Source organism: Amborella trichopoda, chromosome 6 (genome assembly GCF_054954075.1).
Source record: "Amborella trichopoda isolate Santa Cruz 75 chromosome 6, AtrichopodaSantaCruz75HAP2 v2.0, whole genome shotgun sequence".
NCBI lineage: Eukaryota > Viridiplantae > Streptophyta > Magnoliopsida > Amborellales > Amborellaceae > Amborella > Amborella trichopoda.
Window position 1 is genome coordinate 5,357,227 of NC_142341.1, and position 20,453 is coordinate 5,377,679.

Genomic DNA, 20,453 nt, shown 5'->3' on the forward strand with positions numbered 1-20,453 from the left:
AACGAAACAAAATACTTATGTCCCATTCTGGATAAAGTTGGAGCAGGACCCCACACATCACTATGAATAAGATGGAAAGGTGCAGCTGCTTTATCTACTGGAGTTGGAAAAGGCAAATTGATTCTTTTATTCAAATAACAACTAATACAAGATTTATTAATAGAATTCAAATCAAGTGCTTTATTGGGCAATGGACCAAAACGAAACAAAGCATCTAATTTATTTGCATTCGGATGACCAAGTCTCCGATGCCACATATGCCATTATTGATTGGAAACAGAAAAATCAAAATCTGATGGAGAAAAGAAAGAAGCATCATGGTTCGATTTCTTAAACTCCAAGGCAAACAGACGACAAATTTTACGCCCTTTATCAAACGACCAATTCTACGTCCTTTCCCTTTTACTCTCCCAATGCGTTGGTCATGTATTACACAACCATCACAAGAAAATTGAACATTGTAACCATCATCGACTAGTTGACCTACAGATATTAGATTAACAATTAATTTAGGAACGAAGAAGACATTACGTAATTGAAAAGGTATACTATGGGAGATAGAAAGTGAGAGATTATCAGTACTAATAATATTTAGTTTCTCCCCATTAGCGGTGAGAATTTGACTATTACCTTGGTATGATTTAGTGGATGCTGGACTTGTGTGCACTCCAGTCATGTGGTTAAAGGCACCCGAGTCAATAAATCAAAGGGGACACTAGGGAATATGTGAGAGTTCATACCAACCAAGCCCATAGCAGAGAAAGCAGAGGAGATAGTCGTAGAGATAGAGTTTTGTACTAACTGTCGAATATTATCTGATGTCTGGGACATTATCGTTTTTGGATCATGAATTGTACTGGATGGAAGGATCTCTACCTTTGGTCAATTGGAAGCATCATTAGCAGCTTGGTATGCCATGTAAAAACGTTTTTGTATATCTAATGCTTGGTTGCCTCATCGAGAACGATTTCGACATTCTATGATAATATGCCCAGAACGTTTACAAAAAGTACAAATTTTTTTTCTAGCATCATTAGCAGCTTGGTATGCCATGTAAAAAGGTTTTCGTGTATCTAATTTCTGGTTGCCAGCTGAGAATGATCTCGACATTCTGTGATAATATGCCCAACACGTTTACAATAAATACAAAATTTTTTCTTCTTACAATGGGCTACAATATGATCATACTCTTTACACTCATAACATTGCAGCAAAAGATGTGTCTTTTTGTGATGGTGTTCCTCTAGCCCGTTGAGAGACAAGTACATACTCTATATCTTTCTTCCCTCAATGGTGGCTTGTCTCGTGATTCTTGTCTCCTCACGAAGTAGTTCATCGATAATGACATCCATATTGGCTAATGTTTCACAATTCAAAATATTGGTTCGAACGATATCATAGTCTGGGTGCAACTTCATAAGAAACTGCATCACCTTCATGTCATCATTTATCTTCATTAAGCTCTTAATACAACAAGCACTAGTGAGAGCCTTTAAGTTGACATATTCATATTCTGTTCACAAGTTCATGAAACCAGCATAATATTCTTGAATAGTTTTCTCCGATTTTGAAGCGTTTTGCAAGATTTGTCCGATTTCAAATATTCCAACATTTCTTTCTGATAAACTTTTTCCAAATATTCCCACATTTCTTTCGCGATACAGAAGCTTCTCAATGGCCTTCCAATATCCAGATCTACAGAGCCGATGATCCATGAGATAATTTTTGCATTGTTGATTTTCCATTGTTGGATATCTAATTTTTGCATTCTTGATCTTCCATTGTTCGATATTTTTAGTATTGGGTGTAGTTGATTTAAGGTCACTGTCATCAACATACCTCCACAAACCTTTCCTTTCAACAAAAAAACATACCTCTACAAACTGTTCCCTTCAACAAAAAAATAAAAATAAAAACATCAATCGAGATAGTTTTTTCCATCAAATTTTGTTTTATGGCTAATACATCTCATTTTTCAAAAACCAAGTTCAAATGATGCAAGCACCCAATCAAAATACGTAATCCAATATCAAAATAATATAGACTTGACAAGTACAGGTTGATATTTATTTATTATTATTATTTTTAAGAGAAGCGCACTTTCAAAAATTGCCTAAAAGATAAATTAGCCAACGACCGGTACTTGACCAAATACCAAATCGTAACCTGGCAACTAAACACTATTACGGATTCTTCAACTAAACACTATTACCGATTCTTATAATGTCGTAGATTAATGCAATACCATAGAGATTCTTCTAATCTAGCAGATGACCTGCACTATCAACCGCTGCTCTTGCTGGCTTTAATGCCATGCTTCACAAGAAAGGAGATATTAATATTGGTAATCGGTGGTCCAAGGTGAAGGACAGCTTTATTTCCTCGTCTAGAGAGGGAGGAATTGAATCGGCGCGATATGGTGACCATCGAACAAGTTAGCGGCCATGGAGACGAGGAGCAAAAGAAAAATTTTCAGGAGAATGGTAGTAGGGTCGGAGAGGTCCCTTCATCATAATCATCAAACCAGAGAAGGTGAAGGGTTCGAGACTGCAAGCGAAGGAGAATATATAGAGAACGATACCTCAAGCTAACGATGCAAAAAGTGAGGGCAATAAACTGTTTGGTGGTGGAAATTATGAAGAGGCATCGACATAATATGCGCTTGCTTTGGACCTCTGCCCAGATTCGCCTTTATCATCCTAGATTCGTTCCATGTGTCATGCTAACCGAGCTGTCTGCTTTTCAAAATTGGGAAGAGATACAGAGACGGTAAAAGAATGCACGGAAGCATTGAAGCTGAACCCTACGTAAAAGAATGCACGGAAGCATTGAAGCTGAACCCTACTTATGTAAAAGCTGCAAAGCAGGAAGCTGGTCGTGCTGCAAAAGCTAGAGGAAAAAGAACAACCGGCTAAGCATTGATCTAAAAAAATTGGGGTAAAGACAGAATTAACCTGGCTCTGATACCATGTTAAAATTCAGAACCCTCAAGATAAATCTTCGTCTATTGATTAATTGTCAAAAATATATAAAGTTCCGTATAAATATACGACTATCTCTATCTCTATCTCTACAATTCTATGTTGGGTGCTGTTTCACGGAAATTCATGCAATTGCCTGGGAATCATGAATATTAGGTGTTTCTTGTTACCTTATTGGGGTGAATTCATGTAAGTATAGCTAATTTGTATATTGGGTGAGTTTAACTTGAGCTTTAGATTGAGTTTCCCTTTAATTTATGATTATTAAAGCTTTCAAGTATGTCTTTCAAGTAGGTTCTATCTGTGTTTTGCTCTTCCTTTCTATCCTTTGTGGTTGCCATTTCATTCATATGCTTCAAAACATTAAAATATTAATATCACACTTCTAATTCTCTGAAAACCAATAAGGGGACCAGTTAGTATTGTGTTTTCGGTTTTATCACTGTCAGAGCAAAACAATGGAAAATTGTAGCATTTAGATTGCTAGTCTAACTCTATGGAAAGGAAGAGAATCTTTGTTATTTCATTATATGCAGAGAATATTCCTCTAATTCAGATTTCACTGCGTTCATTTGTTTTCCAAAACAATCAAAGCATTTGAGCAGCAATGAATCTCTTGGAGTTGTTTTTCTATAATCGCATTAGATGCTTTACATGCTGCCATAGGTTTTAATTATGGCAATTTTTATTGAGCTGAGTTCAGCTGAAATCTGTCATTATGGAAATTTTTGTTGAGCTGAGTTCAGCTGAAATCTGTCATTTTCATTTGAAAATCCAGTTAAATCTTCCCCAATTCCTACAAATGTTAGCTTTATTTTCAATTGAAGCACATCATTGGCTACACACAATGCTTAATAGTAAGAGGGTTCATAAGTGAATCTAGATCATTTTGCTCCCCCTGTCCCCCTATGTCCCAAGCCAACCTGCTAATTTCACTCAGACAGTACACTTCTTAATTTTCTCCATGTTCCTTTTGATTCCTTGTAATTGAGAAAATCTATTTCCCTCACTTTCCGTTGTTTTTCCATTATTTATTGAGGGGAATTTTTTTCTCTTTTGATTGGTAACCATAGTAGGACAACGTCCTTAATATGCTCCTTGTTATTTACCATTTTCCATCTGAAATAGGCGCCTAGCAAACCGGAAGAGAAAGAATGACCGTTAATAGTCCTAGCCCAATTTTGGGATCATTTTAGACTAGAATTTCGTGTTGCGGATGGGAATGAATTTTGATGCTGTTGAGAGGGTTTCTAGCATTGATACGGATTTTTTTATCAATGGGGGTTCTCCATTGAAAAAATTAAATGTTTAATATGGTCTCTTTCTTTTCAAAATTGGATTTTTGTGAATTTTTCCAATGAAAATGTTATGGTTTTGTGGACGAACAAGTTGTTGCTCATGGGTTTCATATTGCTATAGCTATCAGTTTTGAAATTTATGAGTTTAGAGTTTCTCTTGTATGGAAATGAACATACTGGTTTCCCCTTTTTGCAATCCATTTTTACCATTTTCTTTAAATTTTTTACACTGGTCATCTTCAGGCTTAATTCACTGGCTACAATGAAGGAAAAGCTTTTAAGTGATTTGGCTGTTGTTAGGCCTCTTAGAGGGGAAAGCAGAGTGTTATTTGACTGCAGCAAAATGGTTAAGCCTTATATTATTTGATTAGTTTTCTATTAATTTGAATGTTTTATCAATTATTGTTATCTATGTATTTATTTTTCAGGATTAAATTGCTAGTTATTATAGATAGGTTTGTTTATCATGTATTTCCATGTTCCTCTTAAAGCATTTGAAATTGGGCAACAATTAGTATCTATCAGAGTTATCAGGATTGTATCGGATTATCAGTGGCCATTATGGTGGAGCCGGGGGTTCTGAACTGGTCTGTCCACCAAATTGAATAGATCTGTGGAATATCTAGCTCGATACGTTGACTGGACCAGCCGGTTCTGATGCTACAGGGTTTCCAGGCAGAACTTATGATTATTTTTTTAATGTTTTCTGGCTATTTGGTGTAATTTTGGCTGGATTCTTTTGTCCTTTTGTGTACGTTTAGGGGTATTGTGGTCCGTATTGTGGTCCAAAACACCTTCTCCAAGGGATTTGAGGGTCTAAAACCTAGAGTTTGAAGAGGGATTTTTATGAATCTATATTACCTCTCTCTCTACCCCAAAATTTGGCAAATAGGATTTTAAGTGCTTCCAGCCACTAGATCTCCATTTTTTGGGAGTGATTCAAGGGAACTTTACAATCTTATTTTGATTGAGTCTAAACTTTGGAAACAAATTTTTTGTTTTCAAGGCTTTGATTCATCAATTGCTAGTTTCGTAATCTAATGGGTTTGTAAAAGGGTTTTCTTTTGGGTGTTTGACCTTCTTATTCTCCTTTTATTCCAATATATTTGTGTTTTTCTATTTTTAATTAGTTTTAAAATTTGACCGGTCTGGCTGGTGAATGGGTCCAGTTTGACTGGTCCGATGAACCTGTGCTCTGTTGGTACAGTCCTGAAAGATTGGTGTATATCTCCTCCTGAACTGAGTTCATTTGTACGGTTGGAGGTTATCGGCTTCTCTGATAGCTTAGTCAATGTGGAGGCCCCTTTACTCAGGTGAATCTTTGAGGCTTCAGATAATAGTTGATTTGTAGTTTGAGACCTTTATGTAGTTTCCGATAACTAGGATCATATCTTGAGTTGTGTTCATCATGCCTAATGAAATAATCCCAACTTCATTTTATTTACTGGATGCTTCTTTCAGGAGTTCATGATATAAATGGATTGGCTTTACCCTAATAAATGACATTACGACATCAAAATAGCATGTGGGGGTAAATAATCTGATAAATTAGAACCATACAAATATTTCACCCTTAGTTTTCGTAGGTTGCTTTGGGGTTCCATTGCTTTTTACTTTTTAGCTGCATAAAACAAACAGGGGAACTATTTGCGAACAAAAGGATTGAGAAAAACATGAAAACCATAATAAGAAAGTTTGAACATAGTGTAAAGCAGAGGTAGGGCAAATAGGTTGGGTAGGGAGGGAGCGTGGGTGAAGGGAGGGAGGGTGGTGGGGTTGATATGTTTGTTGTAATCACAGGGTTAGTAGAAAATAAGAGAAGAAATATGAGTGAGCAAGGAAAGAAAAAAAACTGAAAAAATAAGTTGCCATAAAAAATCATGTTATTCTCTCCTCAAAAATCCCCTTATGTTTTACCTGAATCTTGATTTAAAAAGAATAAGATATTATGGAGAACAAATAGGACTTGGCAAAAAGAAAAAAAGAAAAGAAAAAAAAGACAATGAAAAATTTAGAAAATGCTTTGACCTGTCTCCGCCTTTGAAGTAATTTTCAGACTCTAGATATGATTTATACCAGGTTATTTAAGTTCAGTTTAATAAATTTGTTCATTCAATGGGTATGTAATCTTAGACTTATACGCTTATGCGCCTGGGCTTCTCATATATTACTGTCCTTTCACCTGACATTATTTCTTAGAGCTAGAGTAGAGATTCATAACCCAATAAGCAAGATAGAGATGTAAAAGCTTAAATCACTGTTAAATTGATCTCTTCTTTTATATGTTTACTTTTTCTCAGGATGTTGCAGTAACCAATCACGCATCTGTCCAAACCATGTGTAATTGCTGATATCTTCTACCATTATGGAGGATTCTGGCCTTTGTTGAAAATGTCGAAAAAAAAGTATCATACAAGATCCTTTCACTGGGACATTGGTGTGCAGTTCTTGTGGGTTAGAGCATGATGGTACCAATTTTGTGTCGCCTTTTGAAGGTTATGGAGAAAATCAGAGAAGCTTTGGACCATCAGTGAATCGCCCCACTTATTTTAGCGCTGTAATTAATGGTCGTCGAATCCATATTAAAGGAGAATACAATTACAAAGATCAAAAGAAGGTAAGAATTATTACTTTATTTTCTTCTTGCAATGGATAGTTGTCATTTGGTTATTTGGATTTAAGGTAGTAACTTTACTCCAAAAATCTCTTCTTTATTCTTCTTGAAATGGCGAATTCTCATTATTTGGCAATAAGGTTAACTGGTTTTTCCTTAATGATTTCTTAGTAGTTTCAAATGATTGTTTTTGGGCTTGGTTTACAGATATAACTATTTGATTGATTATGAAGTAATGGTCGTCTAAGTCCTGAACTTAGTATAAATCTTGATGCTGTTTACCTTATGTCAGGCTCATGCTAAAAAAGCTCTTGATGGAATCAGTTCTGTGCTTGGACTATCAGAAGCGAGAGTCTGTGATGTGAAAGAGACGGTAGAAAGTATCACGGAAGGGGAATGGGGTATGGGAAGATGGTTTTCTGTGCTTATTGGTGCCTGTGTTTGTGTGGTAGCCCGTAAGAAAAAGTTACCCTTCACTATGACAAAGATTTCGGTATGTAGTTGGTCATTTCTTAAATGGTACTTGGTATCTTGCGACAATTTTTTCACTAAAGTAAGATTTTAGTAGTTCCTGGTGGATTTTATGTTTCTTCTAGTTTCTTTGTTTAACTTTATACGATGGACTAAACCTTGCAACCTTTTTTTTTTAATGAGTTATTTACCTCAAAACTTGTTTAGGGCATGAATTATAACTTTTTTATTTTTTTTTGGCTAAGTGGGCTTTTTCTTGACAAACATATGTGTTTTTGTTGTCTTGTAGTTGGTGTTGACACATTATGTTATTTATGGTTTTCTTGATCACTTTGTAGAATGATTATTGAATTTTCTCTCATTGACTTCTATTTTACGGACATGGTATTTTATTTGTTGCTGCAGGCAGCTTCAAATTGTGATGTGGATGAGGAGAATGTACATCAAAGTTCGGAAGTTTTTGGATCTGCAACTGGTTAGTATTTCATAACATCTCTGTTTACTTTTTCAGGCCAAATATTCATGCAACCTTTGTATGCGATGTTGTTTCATGGAACATATTTTGAGTTTTGCTTACTTTATGGAAAAGCTTTTTTGTTTTATGAGGCTGCATAAAATATCTCAAGGGCAGAGTTTTTATTGTTTTTGTTTCGGTGAATTGTCTTCCCATAGTATGTTAAAATGAGCAATCTCCTTTTACACATGGCACTTGTTTCATGTGAATTGGACAAATTTCACATCTATAGGCTACAACTGTATATAGTATATATGCATGCGCATATTTATGTGTCTTTGTGTGTGCATGTGGACATGTGTGCATTTATATACTATTATGCATATGCATTTGATAAATTATTTATTTAATGTGTTTTTTTTTTCTAAACAAATCATGCAAAAATGCTGATTCTGTTTGTCTGCTCTTTGTGCAACTAGATGTATCTTATTATTAGAATCCTCATGTTAATTCTCAAAAATGCATTAAGAGTGAGGATCAGGGTCTTGGTGAAGGATGAAGAGGTCAACGGAAGATGGAGTGTTTAATTTAAAATATTACTAAATGATGAACACAATGGGAACATATCGATATAAGAAACCGTTGGCATAAATGAGGGCAGAGGTCATAGATACAATCACAACATTCGGATATCAGAAGTGAAAGAAGATTTGAAAAGTATGAAGATAGGAAAGGCTTTAGGACCAAATGGTATCCCTATAGAGGTTTGAAAGTGCATGAGGAAGATTGACATTGACTGGCTGATCAAGCTGTCAAGGTGTTGGGAAAAAAAAAATTGGCAGAAGAATAGAGGGAAAGTACTGTGGTATCTATTGACAAGAACAAAGGAGACATACAAAATTGTGCGAACTATTGAGGAATCAAACTTATGAGCCACACTATGAAGCTCTAGGAGAGAGTGATTGAGCAACGACTAAGGTATGAAACGAGTGTATCAAAAAACTGATTTAGTTTTATGCCAGAGAGGTCAACAATCGAGGCTACTTGCCTACTTAGGCAACTGATCGAGAAGTATAGGGCAAATAAAAATACCTCCGCATGGTCTTTATTGATCGAGAGAAAGCTTATGATAGAGTACCTCGAGATTTGATTTGATGGGCGTTGGAAAAGAAAGGAGTTTTCAGACACTACATCAATTTGGTGAGAGATATGTATGATGGAGTGCCAACTAGTGTACGAATAACTAGTGGAGTGATAAGTGAGTTTTCAGTGATAATAGGTCTACATTCGGGGTCAGTATTGAGCAATACCTCTTTCTCTTAGTCATGGACGACTTAACTAGGCACCTACAAGATAAGGTAACATGGTGCATGTTGCTCACAGACAACATAGTTTTGATCGATGAGACCCGAAATGATGTCAACACAAAGTTAGAACTTTAGAGGGATGCTTTGATCTAAAGGTTTTCAAATTAACCGGATTAAGACAAAGTATATAGAATGCAAGTTTAGTAATAATAGGAGTAGAGATGAGGAAGTAGTTAAGATTGATGGTCAGGAAATATCAAAAAGAGTGCACTTTCGATATCTTGGATCGATGATCTAGGACAATGGCGAGATTGAGGAAGATGTCGCACATAAAATCAGAGTTGGGTGGGCGAAGTGGAGATGTGCAAAATGAATTTTATGTGATCATCATAATACCAATGAAGCTGAAGGGTAAGTTTACAACTATGAGACCATCTTTGCTCTATGGGACGGAATGTTGGCGATCAAAAAAACAATATACCCATAGAATGAATGTAGCAGAGATGAGGATGTTGAGATGGATTAGTGGCAAGACAAAAAGGGATAGAATTCGAAATGAATGCATTTGGAAAAATTTAGATGTGGTACTGATAGGTGATGAGATGAGAGAGAGTAGACTTAGGTGGGCTAGCCATGTGTGGTGCAGACCTAGTACAACACTGTTAGGAGGTGCGAATTAGTTCAAGTGGAAGGCTCAAAACGGGCAAGGGGTAGGCCCAAAAGAACATGGATGGAAGTAATGAGAAAAGAGATGGGGACTTACGGCCTCACTGAGGGTATGACCCTTAATAAAGTAGAAGAGCAGAATGACGGATCATGATTTGGTAGTTGGAAAATTTTTTTGACGATGATGATGTTAATTCTCAAAAAGCCAAAAATCATATTGCAACTATGATATGGCATTTATGTTTGAATGTTGTCTAGTTAAATAATGATTTTTTTCTTCTTTCTTTTACACACACATATATTCAAGAAACAACCAACCCAGCATCTAGGCGCCGCCTTGCCTAGGCCTAGGTGGGCCTTCCTATGTGGAAAGTCAAGGGAGCCCACCTGGGTGGGCGCCTAGGAACGTCCATAAAGATGGCAGAAAAAACTTTTTATGGGGGGCATTTTGGGTCATTTTGACCCATGGAAAAAAGGGGGTATGCTAACCCCCAAAGTAAAGGGGGAAAACAAAATCTCTTCCTATGCCCTAGAAACACCCAAAGTGGATCGATTTTGCAATTTTTTTGAATTGAGTAGATACCCTGGGAAAGCTAGATCCAGTACTGGATTTTGAGAAGTTTGTAGAATCATCCAAAATCTTACGATATCTTATTTCAATCGTCTTTAAGGTCCAAGTGAGGTTATTAGAAGATTTTTGGATGATTTTGAGCTTGATAGACTACCGAAACATTGAAGATCAGGCACCTAAAACATTGAAAAATTGAAGATCTCCACTTTCTTTTCTTTTGTATTCCCTCATCTTGTATTGGTCATTTGGTCTTATTGGAGACTTGGAGTCTATGGGGCCTATGGACTATGGATTATGTAGTTTGGACACTAAATCACTAATACAATATGGACATGTCTTGTTTTTCACTATTTCAGTTATTCAAAGAATCAAATTTTCAATGCTTTGAATGTGTTTATATATTTGCATAAAAAGTTAGTTAGAATACATATGAATGTGTGAATATAATATTATATATATATATGTGTGTGTGTGTGTTTGTGTTTGGACAACAAATATATGCATATATGTGTATATGTAACACTTCTGGGCACCTGCCTAGGCAGCCCTTGACCCTCCCAGGTGCCTAGGGGCTGCCCAACATTTTTTGTAGATTGTGTCTGAGTATCCTTTCTCTATTTCTACCTCTTATTTTGTATATTAATGTTATATACGAAAGACATAGGCTTAGATGTCCATACTAAAGTTGCTAAGACTATATAAGCACACCCTGGACCTTTTGTGTAATCACCTATTTGTGCAAGGGTATGATTGTAAAGCAAGACTTATAGATATATGTGGCCTTAATTTTGTCCCACTCCGTTCTTTTGTTTCTTCTTTATCTGCTTAATCCCTAAACCATATTAACATGCTATTGTAGCAAGACCTCAATATATCGATTTCTTCATCTATATAGATGAGTTATGATTCATCCTCCTGATTCAAATTGCTTCATCAGCTGTCAAAGATCAATCAAGTTAGACCAAAGATAAACTGTCTCTAGGTTTCAATGCTGGACAGATTTTGATTCCTCCTCTCAGGTGCCAAGTCTTTCATCAAACATTTGCCCAAGCCTACATTTTTGGAATCTCTTATTGTCATCTGTTGGACTCTTAGTTGTATTATATGAGATTTATTCTATTTTATTGTTTATCTGACATTTGTGGGACTGTGGTACAACTCCCAAAGATGATTATTCAGCAAAGTCTTGAAATATATACTTGCTGATTTTTCAGATCTGGATGATGCTTGCTGATTTTTCATTTCTACTTGCCGAATTTTCATATCTGCATTATCCCTTCAAATTTTGATACTTCTTATCCTTTTAAGAATATGCTTATTTGAATTTTTCAAATCTATATTCTTTTTCCCTTCTATCACACCTTAAAAGGATATATTTTAATGCGGATGCCTTCTTGTTTGTTACCACGAGCGACAAAGATGTCTCCTGTAGTGGTGCTTTCGGTAGCATCAATCTGCAAGTGCCACAAACTAGTTTGATAATCCAGAACAAACTGCTATTGGGAAATTAATCAGAAATAATTGCCTAGCATGGGCTCATCTACCCACGTTTTTCATCCTTTGGGAATATGAAAGACTAAATTATGGGAGCGCAACTTGTCTTGACCAAGGATATGGTTGTTAATAGTCTCATATTCAACCTCAAACCCAGGTAGGAGCTCAAAAATACGATGATACTCTTCTTAGGTCCATTGGGTAGAGATGTCAACAGTTGGAGGAAATGATATGCCAATTCATCCCACATGGCTCTTAAGTCACTAAAATAGTCTCCCAGTATTCTGTCTCCTTGTTTGCAGTTTTATCATATCTTGATGCATTTGATACAGCAAATTGCTTCTGGGTGGAGAAGCTATATGTAAGAAAAATAGGCTCTCTTGACAATAGAGTTTTTGATATCCCATACATTGAATTCGTGATCAAGTTGACCAGGTTTCTGAATTTTCCCATTGGCAGATCCAAGCTTGTTCTAGCCTGAGGAAGATGGTGGCCGACTGAGCCATGCCAAGTTGTTACTTCTTGTAAATTTTACAATAGTAATTTTTTCTCCACGATTATCAAACAAGTTTTGTGGCACTTGCTGATGGTAACAAGCCAGAGCTCATTAGAATAAAACCTTACCCATTATGGTATGCCAGAAAAAAGAGAGTTACGAAAAACTTTGGCAAATCTTATTCTTAAAAGACTTAAAAAATATCAACATTTGAAGGGTATCCTCGACATTTGAAAATTAAGCAAATAGATATGAAAGATCAGATTTTGAAATTGACATGTTGACACCCGTGTGTGTTACAACCGGGACACACTCTGTGGGCCAGGCTCATTAGAATTTTTTCTTTGGTTATTAAATCTTTGACTTCTAACTCTTGACTATTGGTAACTGTTTTTCCTTTTGTTTTGTGATTTTTTTCCATGTTCGTGTAGGTAGCATAAACAAATGCCTTTTAGCTGCAACTTCCTATTGTTATATGAGAATTCAATTTCTCTTCTATTTCGATCTCTCAATAGATCTGATAATTTTTTGATGCAGCCTGGTGTGGACATTATTTCATCATTCAACCACGCCGTCCAAACTTTAGATATTCTTTCTGTAAGCATTTATTCCTTTTGACGTGCCTGTTGTGACTTCAATCTGGTTTTTCTTCACTGTCTATTTTCTCTTTGTGTACATGCATTTAGTTATTGTCAACTTGGCAGTTCTGACTTTTGACTTCAATATGGACTTGTCTTTACTGCTGATGTCTTGTGCTTCTCTTCATGTAAAATGGAAAAACTTTGTTATAGCAAATGCGTCCTTGTCATTTGTAGTATTGCACCATTTTACCATAGGAGTAGGCATCATGAACTGTATTATGCTATTTTACAGTAATGTTATTTCAGTGGGCTGTGAGATTCTTTTTTTTTTTTTGTTTTAATTATAAAAATTTGATTGTTAACAACATTTCATCGCATTTAAAAGTTCAAAAAGCAAATAAGCACAATAAGATTAACAAAAAGCAAATTCCTGTAGACAAAGAGGGGAAAAATGAGATCAATGATAACAAGGACTGGTTGCATATGACTAATGCGGTCAAATAATATCCGCCTTGTTGACTTCCCTCAGTAGATAGTTAAGGGTCATGGTATGTTTTTTTTTTTTCCAAATCTCAAAAATCTTTCCCTGCATGGCCACGAGAAAATATGGTGCCAATTTACCTTCTTGTATTGCATGAGAATTTTGGAGTACAAGAGGAAATGCATCATCTGTTGCAGTAACGTATTAGCATGTCAGACATCTAAAGGACCTTAGGAAGCCCTCAAAATGTCACTAGTTGTGAAGGATACCACCCAATAAGGCAAAGCGTTCCTTAGTGAGTTTCTGTCAATGCATGCCTGATAACCCAGTAGGGAATAAACATTGCAGTGCACCTTTGGTGAAGATGCTGGAGGAGCAGTGAACATGATTGTTGCCAATCCTTTTCCACTCTAATTCTATGGAACTCCTTATAGATCTCCAATAAAAAATAGAATTTCTTATTCTCAAACGTCAAGATGTGGGGGGTTGAAACAAGCACTTCAATGTTCTGGATCTTCTAGTTCTTTTATATATTGGTGATAAGCTAACTTTCCATGGAATTTTATCTGCTGCTAGGTAATGGGTCTACACAAATGCTGATCAAAGCCGGTGTTTGACATGATCTAATTTACTAGAAAAAGATTTAAAGGAAAACTCATAGATCTCGCAAAGATGCAGAGCAAGGTGATGGTCCACTTTTATCGTGTCCTCTCTGCATTCTTATATACTTTTGAAGATTCTAGGCCATCTGTGTATTAAATGATCATTGATGAGAATCTTGTCTAAGCACATCAATTGGAGTACTTCAAACTAAACAACAGTTTTGCAAAGTGCCACAACAAACATGACTTTCCTAAACGACCAAGTTGAGAAAATACCAACAATGTCCCAGATCCAAATCCTCCTATTATTTCCTAATTTCGGGACTACGTTGCCAATCAAGACGTTGAGATCCTCAAGGTCCTAATTATTCAATGCCCCATACACTCTCTATTCAAAGCAAATAGAGATTTTTATGTTTGGTCTGTAATCATCCACAAAAGACTAGGAAGTGAATCCTAAATATGACCAAATTCTAACTCTACCCCCTCTTCTTCCATGATTTCGATAGCTTTACGATACTCTATTTATACCAAGACCTTATTCAACCTACCCACCTCCATATCCCCTCGATCGAGCTCAGAAATACTGTATTTACTACCAAATGCTTACTTCTATACACCATCCCAAGCTTCACCATATCTGCAAATCCACTTATTTAAAACTCTTCAAATACCCAAACCGTCATTCCTTTATGATATGAATTTGCACTAACAAGGTGGAACTAACAATGTGCGCATGTGTTAGTGTGTACGTGTGGGTGTGTAATCAAGGGTGTTCCTTAACACATGTTTCCAGGTACGTATAAAATATTTAATGCATAATGTATGTATACGAGGAAAACTTCCTACCCCCATTCCGTGCCCCCCAACCTACACTCTTGGTCCCAAATAAACGCTCGAGGAAAACTTCCTGCCCCCATTCCGTTCGCCCCCAACCTACACTCTTGGTCCCAAATAAACGCTCGAGTTTGCCAGAAGTCCGTGGACCCTCTCCAAGTTTTAATAAGAGGACATTAAGCTCCCTGCTACTTTTTTTTTCCTCTCTGAATTATAAAATTACCCCTTTCCTTTGAAACAATGTTCCCTTGGTCCAAAGACCTAAACACCTCATCATCATCATCGTCCAAGCCTTATCCCAACTATTTGGGGTCGGATAAAGTCTTGGAACACCTCCAGTGAGGAAATGGCCCCTCTTCCTCCACTGTGAACCCACTCTCTCTCTCTCTCCCTTTTGCAAATAAGACTCCTGAACCCCCCTTTCCCTCTCTCTCTCTCTCTCTCTCTGTTTCTTATTTGTTTAAGTCCTCAATGTATGGCCTTCAACATGGCCAATATAATACAGATCGAATTCCTCAAGAGGTGATGACCTATATCCTCTGATCATTCTCCTTGCATTTTCAACAACTTTATCTGTCGGTTCATATGTTGGCCCGCCAATATGTTTTGTGATGCTCTGAATGGAAAGAAACCAAGTTTCTGACATAGCTGCTAATTGCTTCAAACCCTATGAAATATATAAAAAGGATCATTGATTACATCTCCATGAATGATCATCTCCTCTTCCCCACCCCCCTCTCTCTCTTTAGAGGGAGAATGTAATGATCTCTCATTTTCTCCCTCTAAAGATTTTATTCGTTTAGAGAGTGCAGTTTTCACTCAATTCCTCTCTCCAAAGATATAGAAAAGTCTTTCGTTTTTTCTTTACCTCTTTCCTTCTTTTGTCTTTACCTCTTTAAAAGAAGCTAATCAATGTTAATGTAAATTATAGTTTAATCCGCAAGTACACATGACAAACCATAAACTTTTTTGAACTTTTAAAACAGTTTTTGTACCAAGCTTTTAACAACAAAGTCCACAGATTTTTTGTCGCTTCTCTTTGCTTCAGTGATAGAGTAAAACCTGAGGATTTTGGATGAGTAACCTGAAGCATATCGAAGTTAACGACACTTGTTGCTGTCAATGCTTCTTATGTAATGTTGATATTGAAGATCATGCTCATCTCTTCATTACATGTACCTTTTTGGCTGAAATTTGGGAGGAGATCATGTGGAGATTCAAAAACCATAGCTGGCTCAAATATCCAAAACTTTCTAACAAATTGGTTCCGAAACAAGTTTTAAAGAAGTTCCTAGACAAGCTTTGGAGTGCTTCTCCCTCACTTTAAAGAAACCGCTAGGCAAAGGAAGATTATCATAACATGATTCAAGGGACACTAAGGGAGATGACATAGAAAATCTAAAATAGCATCCAGTAAGCAAAAATTGTCCCCCAAAGGAATGAAAGAGGAAAATTCATAAATGAAAGATGGGAAATGCGAATTAGTTGACTTTGAGCACTACTGAGCAAATGTAGTGTGGTCATTATGTGCATAGAGTGATAAAGAGAGATGTGAGGTCCACTGTAGATATTACACAAAAACTAACTCCTTAGTTATTCTGAGTATTTCATATATATTAATACAACGGTGGGGTTCAGCACAAACCCCTGCTACTGTAACTTTTTTGTTTCTGATTTATGCTTGACATCTATGGAAACCAGATGCCATGATTATTAGTTTCTCATCACATGATGATTTCATTTTCTCTTACCAAATAGTTCTATATTATTTGTTGTAACATTCAGATGTTATCCTCCTGCCTTCTGCTTAATGTCTTTTGCATGGGTACTTGTCTTTGTTTGTCAATGTACAGGATGCATGAATGTGTTCTGTTACTTAATTCTGGTGTAACTTTGGAGTGCTTGTGGATCTCTCTTGTTCAGCTGTTCATGCGTTACACTTAAATGTATAATTGTGTAATGGCAGGATATTTCTAAGGAGAAAAAGGAACTTGATAAAGCATGGCCATCTTCTTCTGCAGTATTCTGTTAAGTGGTACCTTACCACTGGACGCCATCCCCTACCTGTAAGAAAGATGCTTGTAACGCTTATCACTGTGGATCATTCTACTGTTTTGTCAAGTTTGCATCCATGAGATTGTTGTGTTTTTATGTTTTTCCGGATATAACATTGTAATGGTCATTAGGATCTAGGTGAGATAGCTTAAGTTTCCCAGCTAGTTGTGAAAACTTATCCCTACGTGGGCAACTTTCAACTTTCTTGTCTATGTAACTACATTTGTTTGTGGTGGAACTGCCCCATCCTATTGGTTTTTCACCCATGGGACATTTAATTGGAACTAATTTGGTAGTCTTCCTTTCCCTGGGCTTGGGAAAAGCATAGAGGTGTTCAGTAAGCCTGTTTGAACTCAATGTTGTATGGATTGTATCGGAGCAGCACATCTAGTCCAACCCACTCTAATTCTAGGTTTCTTAAGATGTGGAAGGTAGGAAATGCAGAGGGAATGTTATTTTGGAATAATTCCATTGTTTAAGTCCTTTGTAATTGTACTTCATCAAAAAAAAAAAAAAAGTCCTTTGTAATTGTGGTTCTTGACCAAAATGGCAATTGTTTTTAGGTATCTAGGGATCATGTTGTTTGTTCGCCCACCCATGCTACTAAGGGTATTTGTTTCTGTCCATGGGTTCCTATTCTTGTCAGTCTTTTTCTCTTTAGCTTTTTTGTCAATGAATCTTTTGTGTCACTGTTACCTTGGTATGAATTTCTACAAGTAAGTTATTTTTAGAGCATATATTCAATCCTTTTAATTATTTTATGAGTCCATATAATGCTAGGTCCCTTGCATCATTCTTCTTATTGAAACCATGCACTAAAGCAAATCAATGCATATAATGGCCCGCTTGTGCAAAGCAGTCTTCTGGATCACTTTCCTTTGTTTCAAATCATCTGTTTTCTGTAACAGCCTCTGTAAAGCTTAGTTGCCATTTTTCTAGCAAGTTTGTTGTTTGCTTTGTACCATTTGACCATTCCTGTTCAACTTGATTGTGAAGTTATGTGTATTCATTGCAATATGTGATGTTGATATTTTTCTGTGATGCAGATGGTTGCAGCTCTCTTGGCATTTGTTGCAAATGTTTATAAGGTAAGCGTTTACTTGTGTTCTGAGAGTTTTTCACTCCTCATAAAGTGATGGATTTGCTAAATGCTTTATATTGCGGTAACCCTAGGTTCCATGAATATGTACTTTATAAGATACGTGGTGTGTTGTATGATTATCCAGTACATGATTTTCTTGTGTTTCCAATACATTGTGGATTTTTTCTCCTTCATTTGGTTAATGGACATTTTAAACCTCTTATATGCTGCTAACAGGTTGAAGTGGGATTAGCTCAGATATCTGAGGTGCTGTGTGCAAGGGTTAGCACTTGTATTCAGCGCTATAAAGAACTACAGGTTCTTCTGTTGCCCATATTCTGTAATGTGTTTCACCAACTAAGATGGGACTTGTAATTTTAGCCATTGGATATGTATACTTAGCTATATCTTTTGTGAACCTTTGTGCTTATTGTGCTGTGTGTCTACTGATCTGTTTTGAGCAAAACATTTCACTTACCTCCGTTCGCATCATGCAATTTGTGGAAAACTGAAATGAGCCATTTAAGAAATGCATTGTGTAGCCTTTGCTATGAATGTGGCTGTGAGCTGTACAGGTATTTTATAGATATGCATAAATTTTCAGGTTCTATAACGATTGTTCTGAAATATGTTTATTTTCAGGCTTTAGCAGTGTTCAAAAACCCTGAATTTGTTATGGATTGATCGCCCGCTGTATGAAGTCAGATCAGTGATTCCGATCCTGCTCATGAATCAGGCCGATCCAGTGGAAAATAAAAAAGAAGAAAAATAGAAGAAAGAATATTCAAAGTTTTAAAGTTTAAAATGATTATAATCGATTGTTTAAAGTTTAAACAATCATTTTTCAATAAAACTAAAAGTTCAAAAATCAGATTTAAATGATACTGAACAGCGATTATTTTAATCATAACAATCGTATTTTAAGGAAATCAGTTTAATTAAATTTAAATTAATCAAAGCTGTCCAAAAAAACCAAGCTATCCAGATTGAAGAGTTGTTTAAATCATTGATTAAATTGATTCCTGGTTTTTTTTCTTCAATCAATTTGATCAGGAGTAAATCAGTGTTTTAGATCAGTTGAATAAAAAACAGATCTATATCATTTGATTTCAAAATATATTCAAATAAGGAATCTGTTTTTCAGAAATGCCCAAAAATAATCCAAAAATGGTGGAATCCAAATCTGCCCAAAATCCACTGAAAGATGGCAGATGTCTGTTTTACTTAAAAATCAAGAATCTGATTCAAAACAAAAAATCATTGCTGAAAAGGGGGAAACCCCCCAATTTTCGATCTTTTGATTTTTGTGAATATGGATTTTGATCTAAACTTTTTTGATAAGGATCGTATGAACCAATGAGAAACAATTAAAATGCACAAATTTGAGAGAAAGCAGAGAAAAACACGAGAGAACGAGTAAGATTACGATTTCCTATTCCATAGAGGAATTGGGTCATCAACTGATACATGAAAGTGGAGAAAGATGCATCATAAACAGTTAAATAAACCATTAAAACAACCTGGATTTGAATCGACCTGGCGTTCTTTGCACAAAAAAAGTGATCCTAAAACTCTAGATAGGACCTGATTTTACTATTCCAACCTGTTTTTTTCGTCACACCCCAAAATGTTAGAAACCCTAACACCCCAGTCCCTTTTATTACATTATAATAAAGAAAAACACAAACTACCCCTACTTAAGTTAAAAACATTTTGAAAATACCCCATAACCCCCTTTACTCAAATTTAAACATAAAAGTTTCCTAAATTGCCCCTAACTTTAATTAGAGCACTGGAAATCACTAAGAAACTGTACAAAATAGCAACAAATGAAAACTAAACTTCCTAAAAAAGTCGGCCTTCCCTTATTGGATCTCCTTGTGACCTTGGGATGTTAATCATCATAAAGGGGGTTGTCAATGGATAGATTCATTGGGTCAAAAGGCTCATGGGAACTATGTTGACTAGTGAACGTCTGTCAGGTGCATCATTCTCCCCTGGTTGGAAATAACTCAACCTCGAGTTTGTCCTTTCTTCTATTGCTACTCGGTTCCGTGGTTTCGAAAATATAAGTAACATTGATGGATCAAGTTGCTCCTGGGCCATCTGTCATTTCCTAAGACTACGCTCCATTCTTCCCTGACACATTCAAGGTCTCAGCCTTCGCTGGAAGGTTGATCTTATTGGCATTACCACCCATCTTCTTCAACACTCGAAATGGTCTGATCTTCCTGTTATTCGGCTTGTTGTATATGCCCACAGGATGCCTATCTTTGTGTAGATAAATCACCACTAGATCATCCCCCTGAAACTCTTTGTATCACTTATGTTTATTTGCAGCGTCCTTGTACTTTGTAGTGGCAATATCCAACTTAGCTCGAACGTCGTTATGGGCATCCTTCATGTGCTTGATCATACTGTCAACATCTAAGTGTACTTCTTGAGTAGCTGTAGAGTCAAGTTC

The 20,453-nt window shown here is 36.3% G+C and overlaps 1 protein-coding gene across 30 annotated transcripts in view; it reads left to right on the forward strand.

Annotated features, from left to right (window-relative positions):
* Positions 1 to 2,622: 2,622 nt before the first annotated feature.
* LOC18434389 (plant-specific TFIIB-related protein PTF2-like) overlaps positions 2,623 to 20,453 on the forward strand; it is a 53,221-nt gene continuing 35,390 nt past the window's right edge. For 13 of the 30 annotated variants that reach the window (XM_088870579.1, XM_088870598.1, XM_088870564.1 and 10 more), the window contains exons 1-8: positions 2,623 to 2,937; positions 6,580 to 6,896; positions 7,186 to 7,386; positions 7,770 to 7,839; positions 12,890 to 12,949; positions 16,820 to 16,919; positions 17,955 to 17,996; positions 18,227 to 18,307. Coding sequence is in view for 24 of the 30 variants with exons in the window: in XM_088870598.1 (XP_088726724.1) it covers positions 17,955 to 17,996; positions 18,227 to 18,307 (123 nt within the window). In the remaining 6 variants the exon portion in view is untranslated. Of the gene's footprint in view, positions 2,938 to 5,448; positions 5,593 to 6,579; positions 6,897 to 7,185; positions 7,387 to 7,769; positions 7,840 to 11,299; positions 11,382 to 12,889; positions 12,950 to 13,990; positions 14,099 to 16,819; positions 16,920 to 17,954; positions 17,997 to 18,226; positions 18,308 to 20,453 lie in introns of those variants that run through there. The other 17 variants (XM_088870581.1, XM_088870599.1, XM_088870568.1 and 14 more) reach the window with 7 other exon arrangements.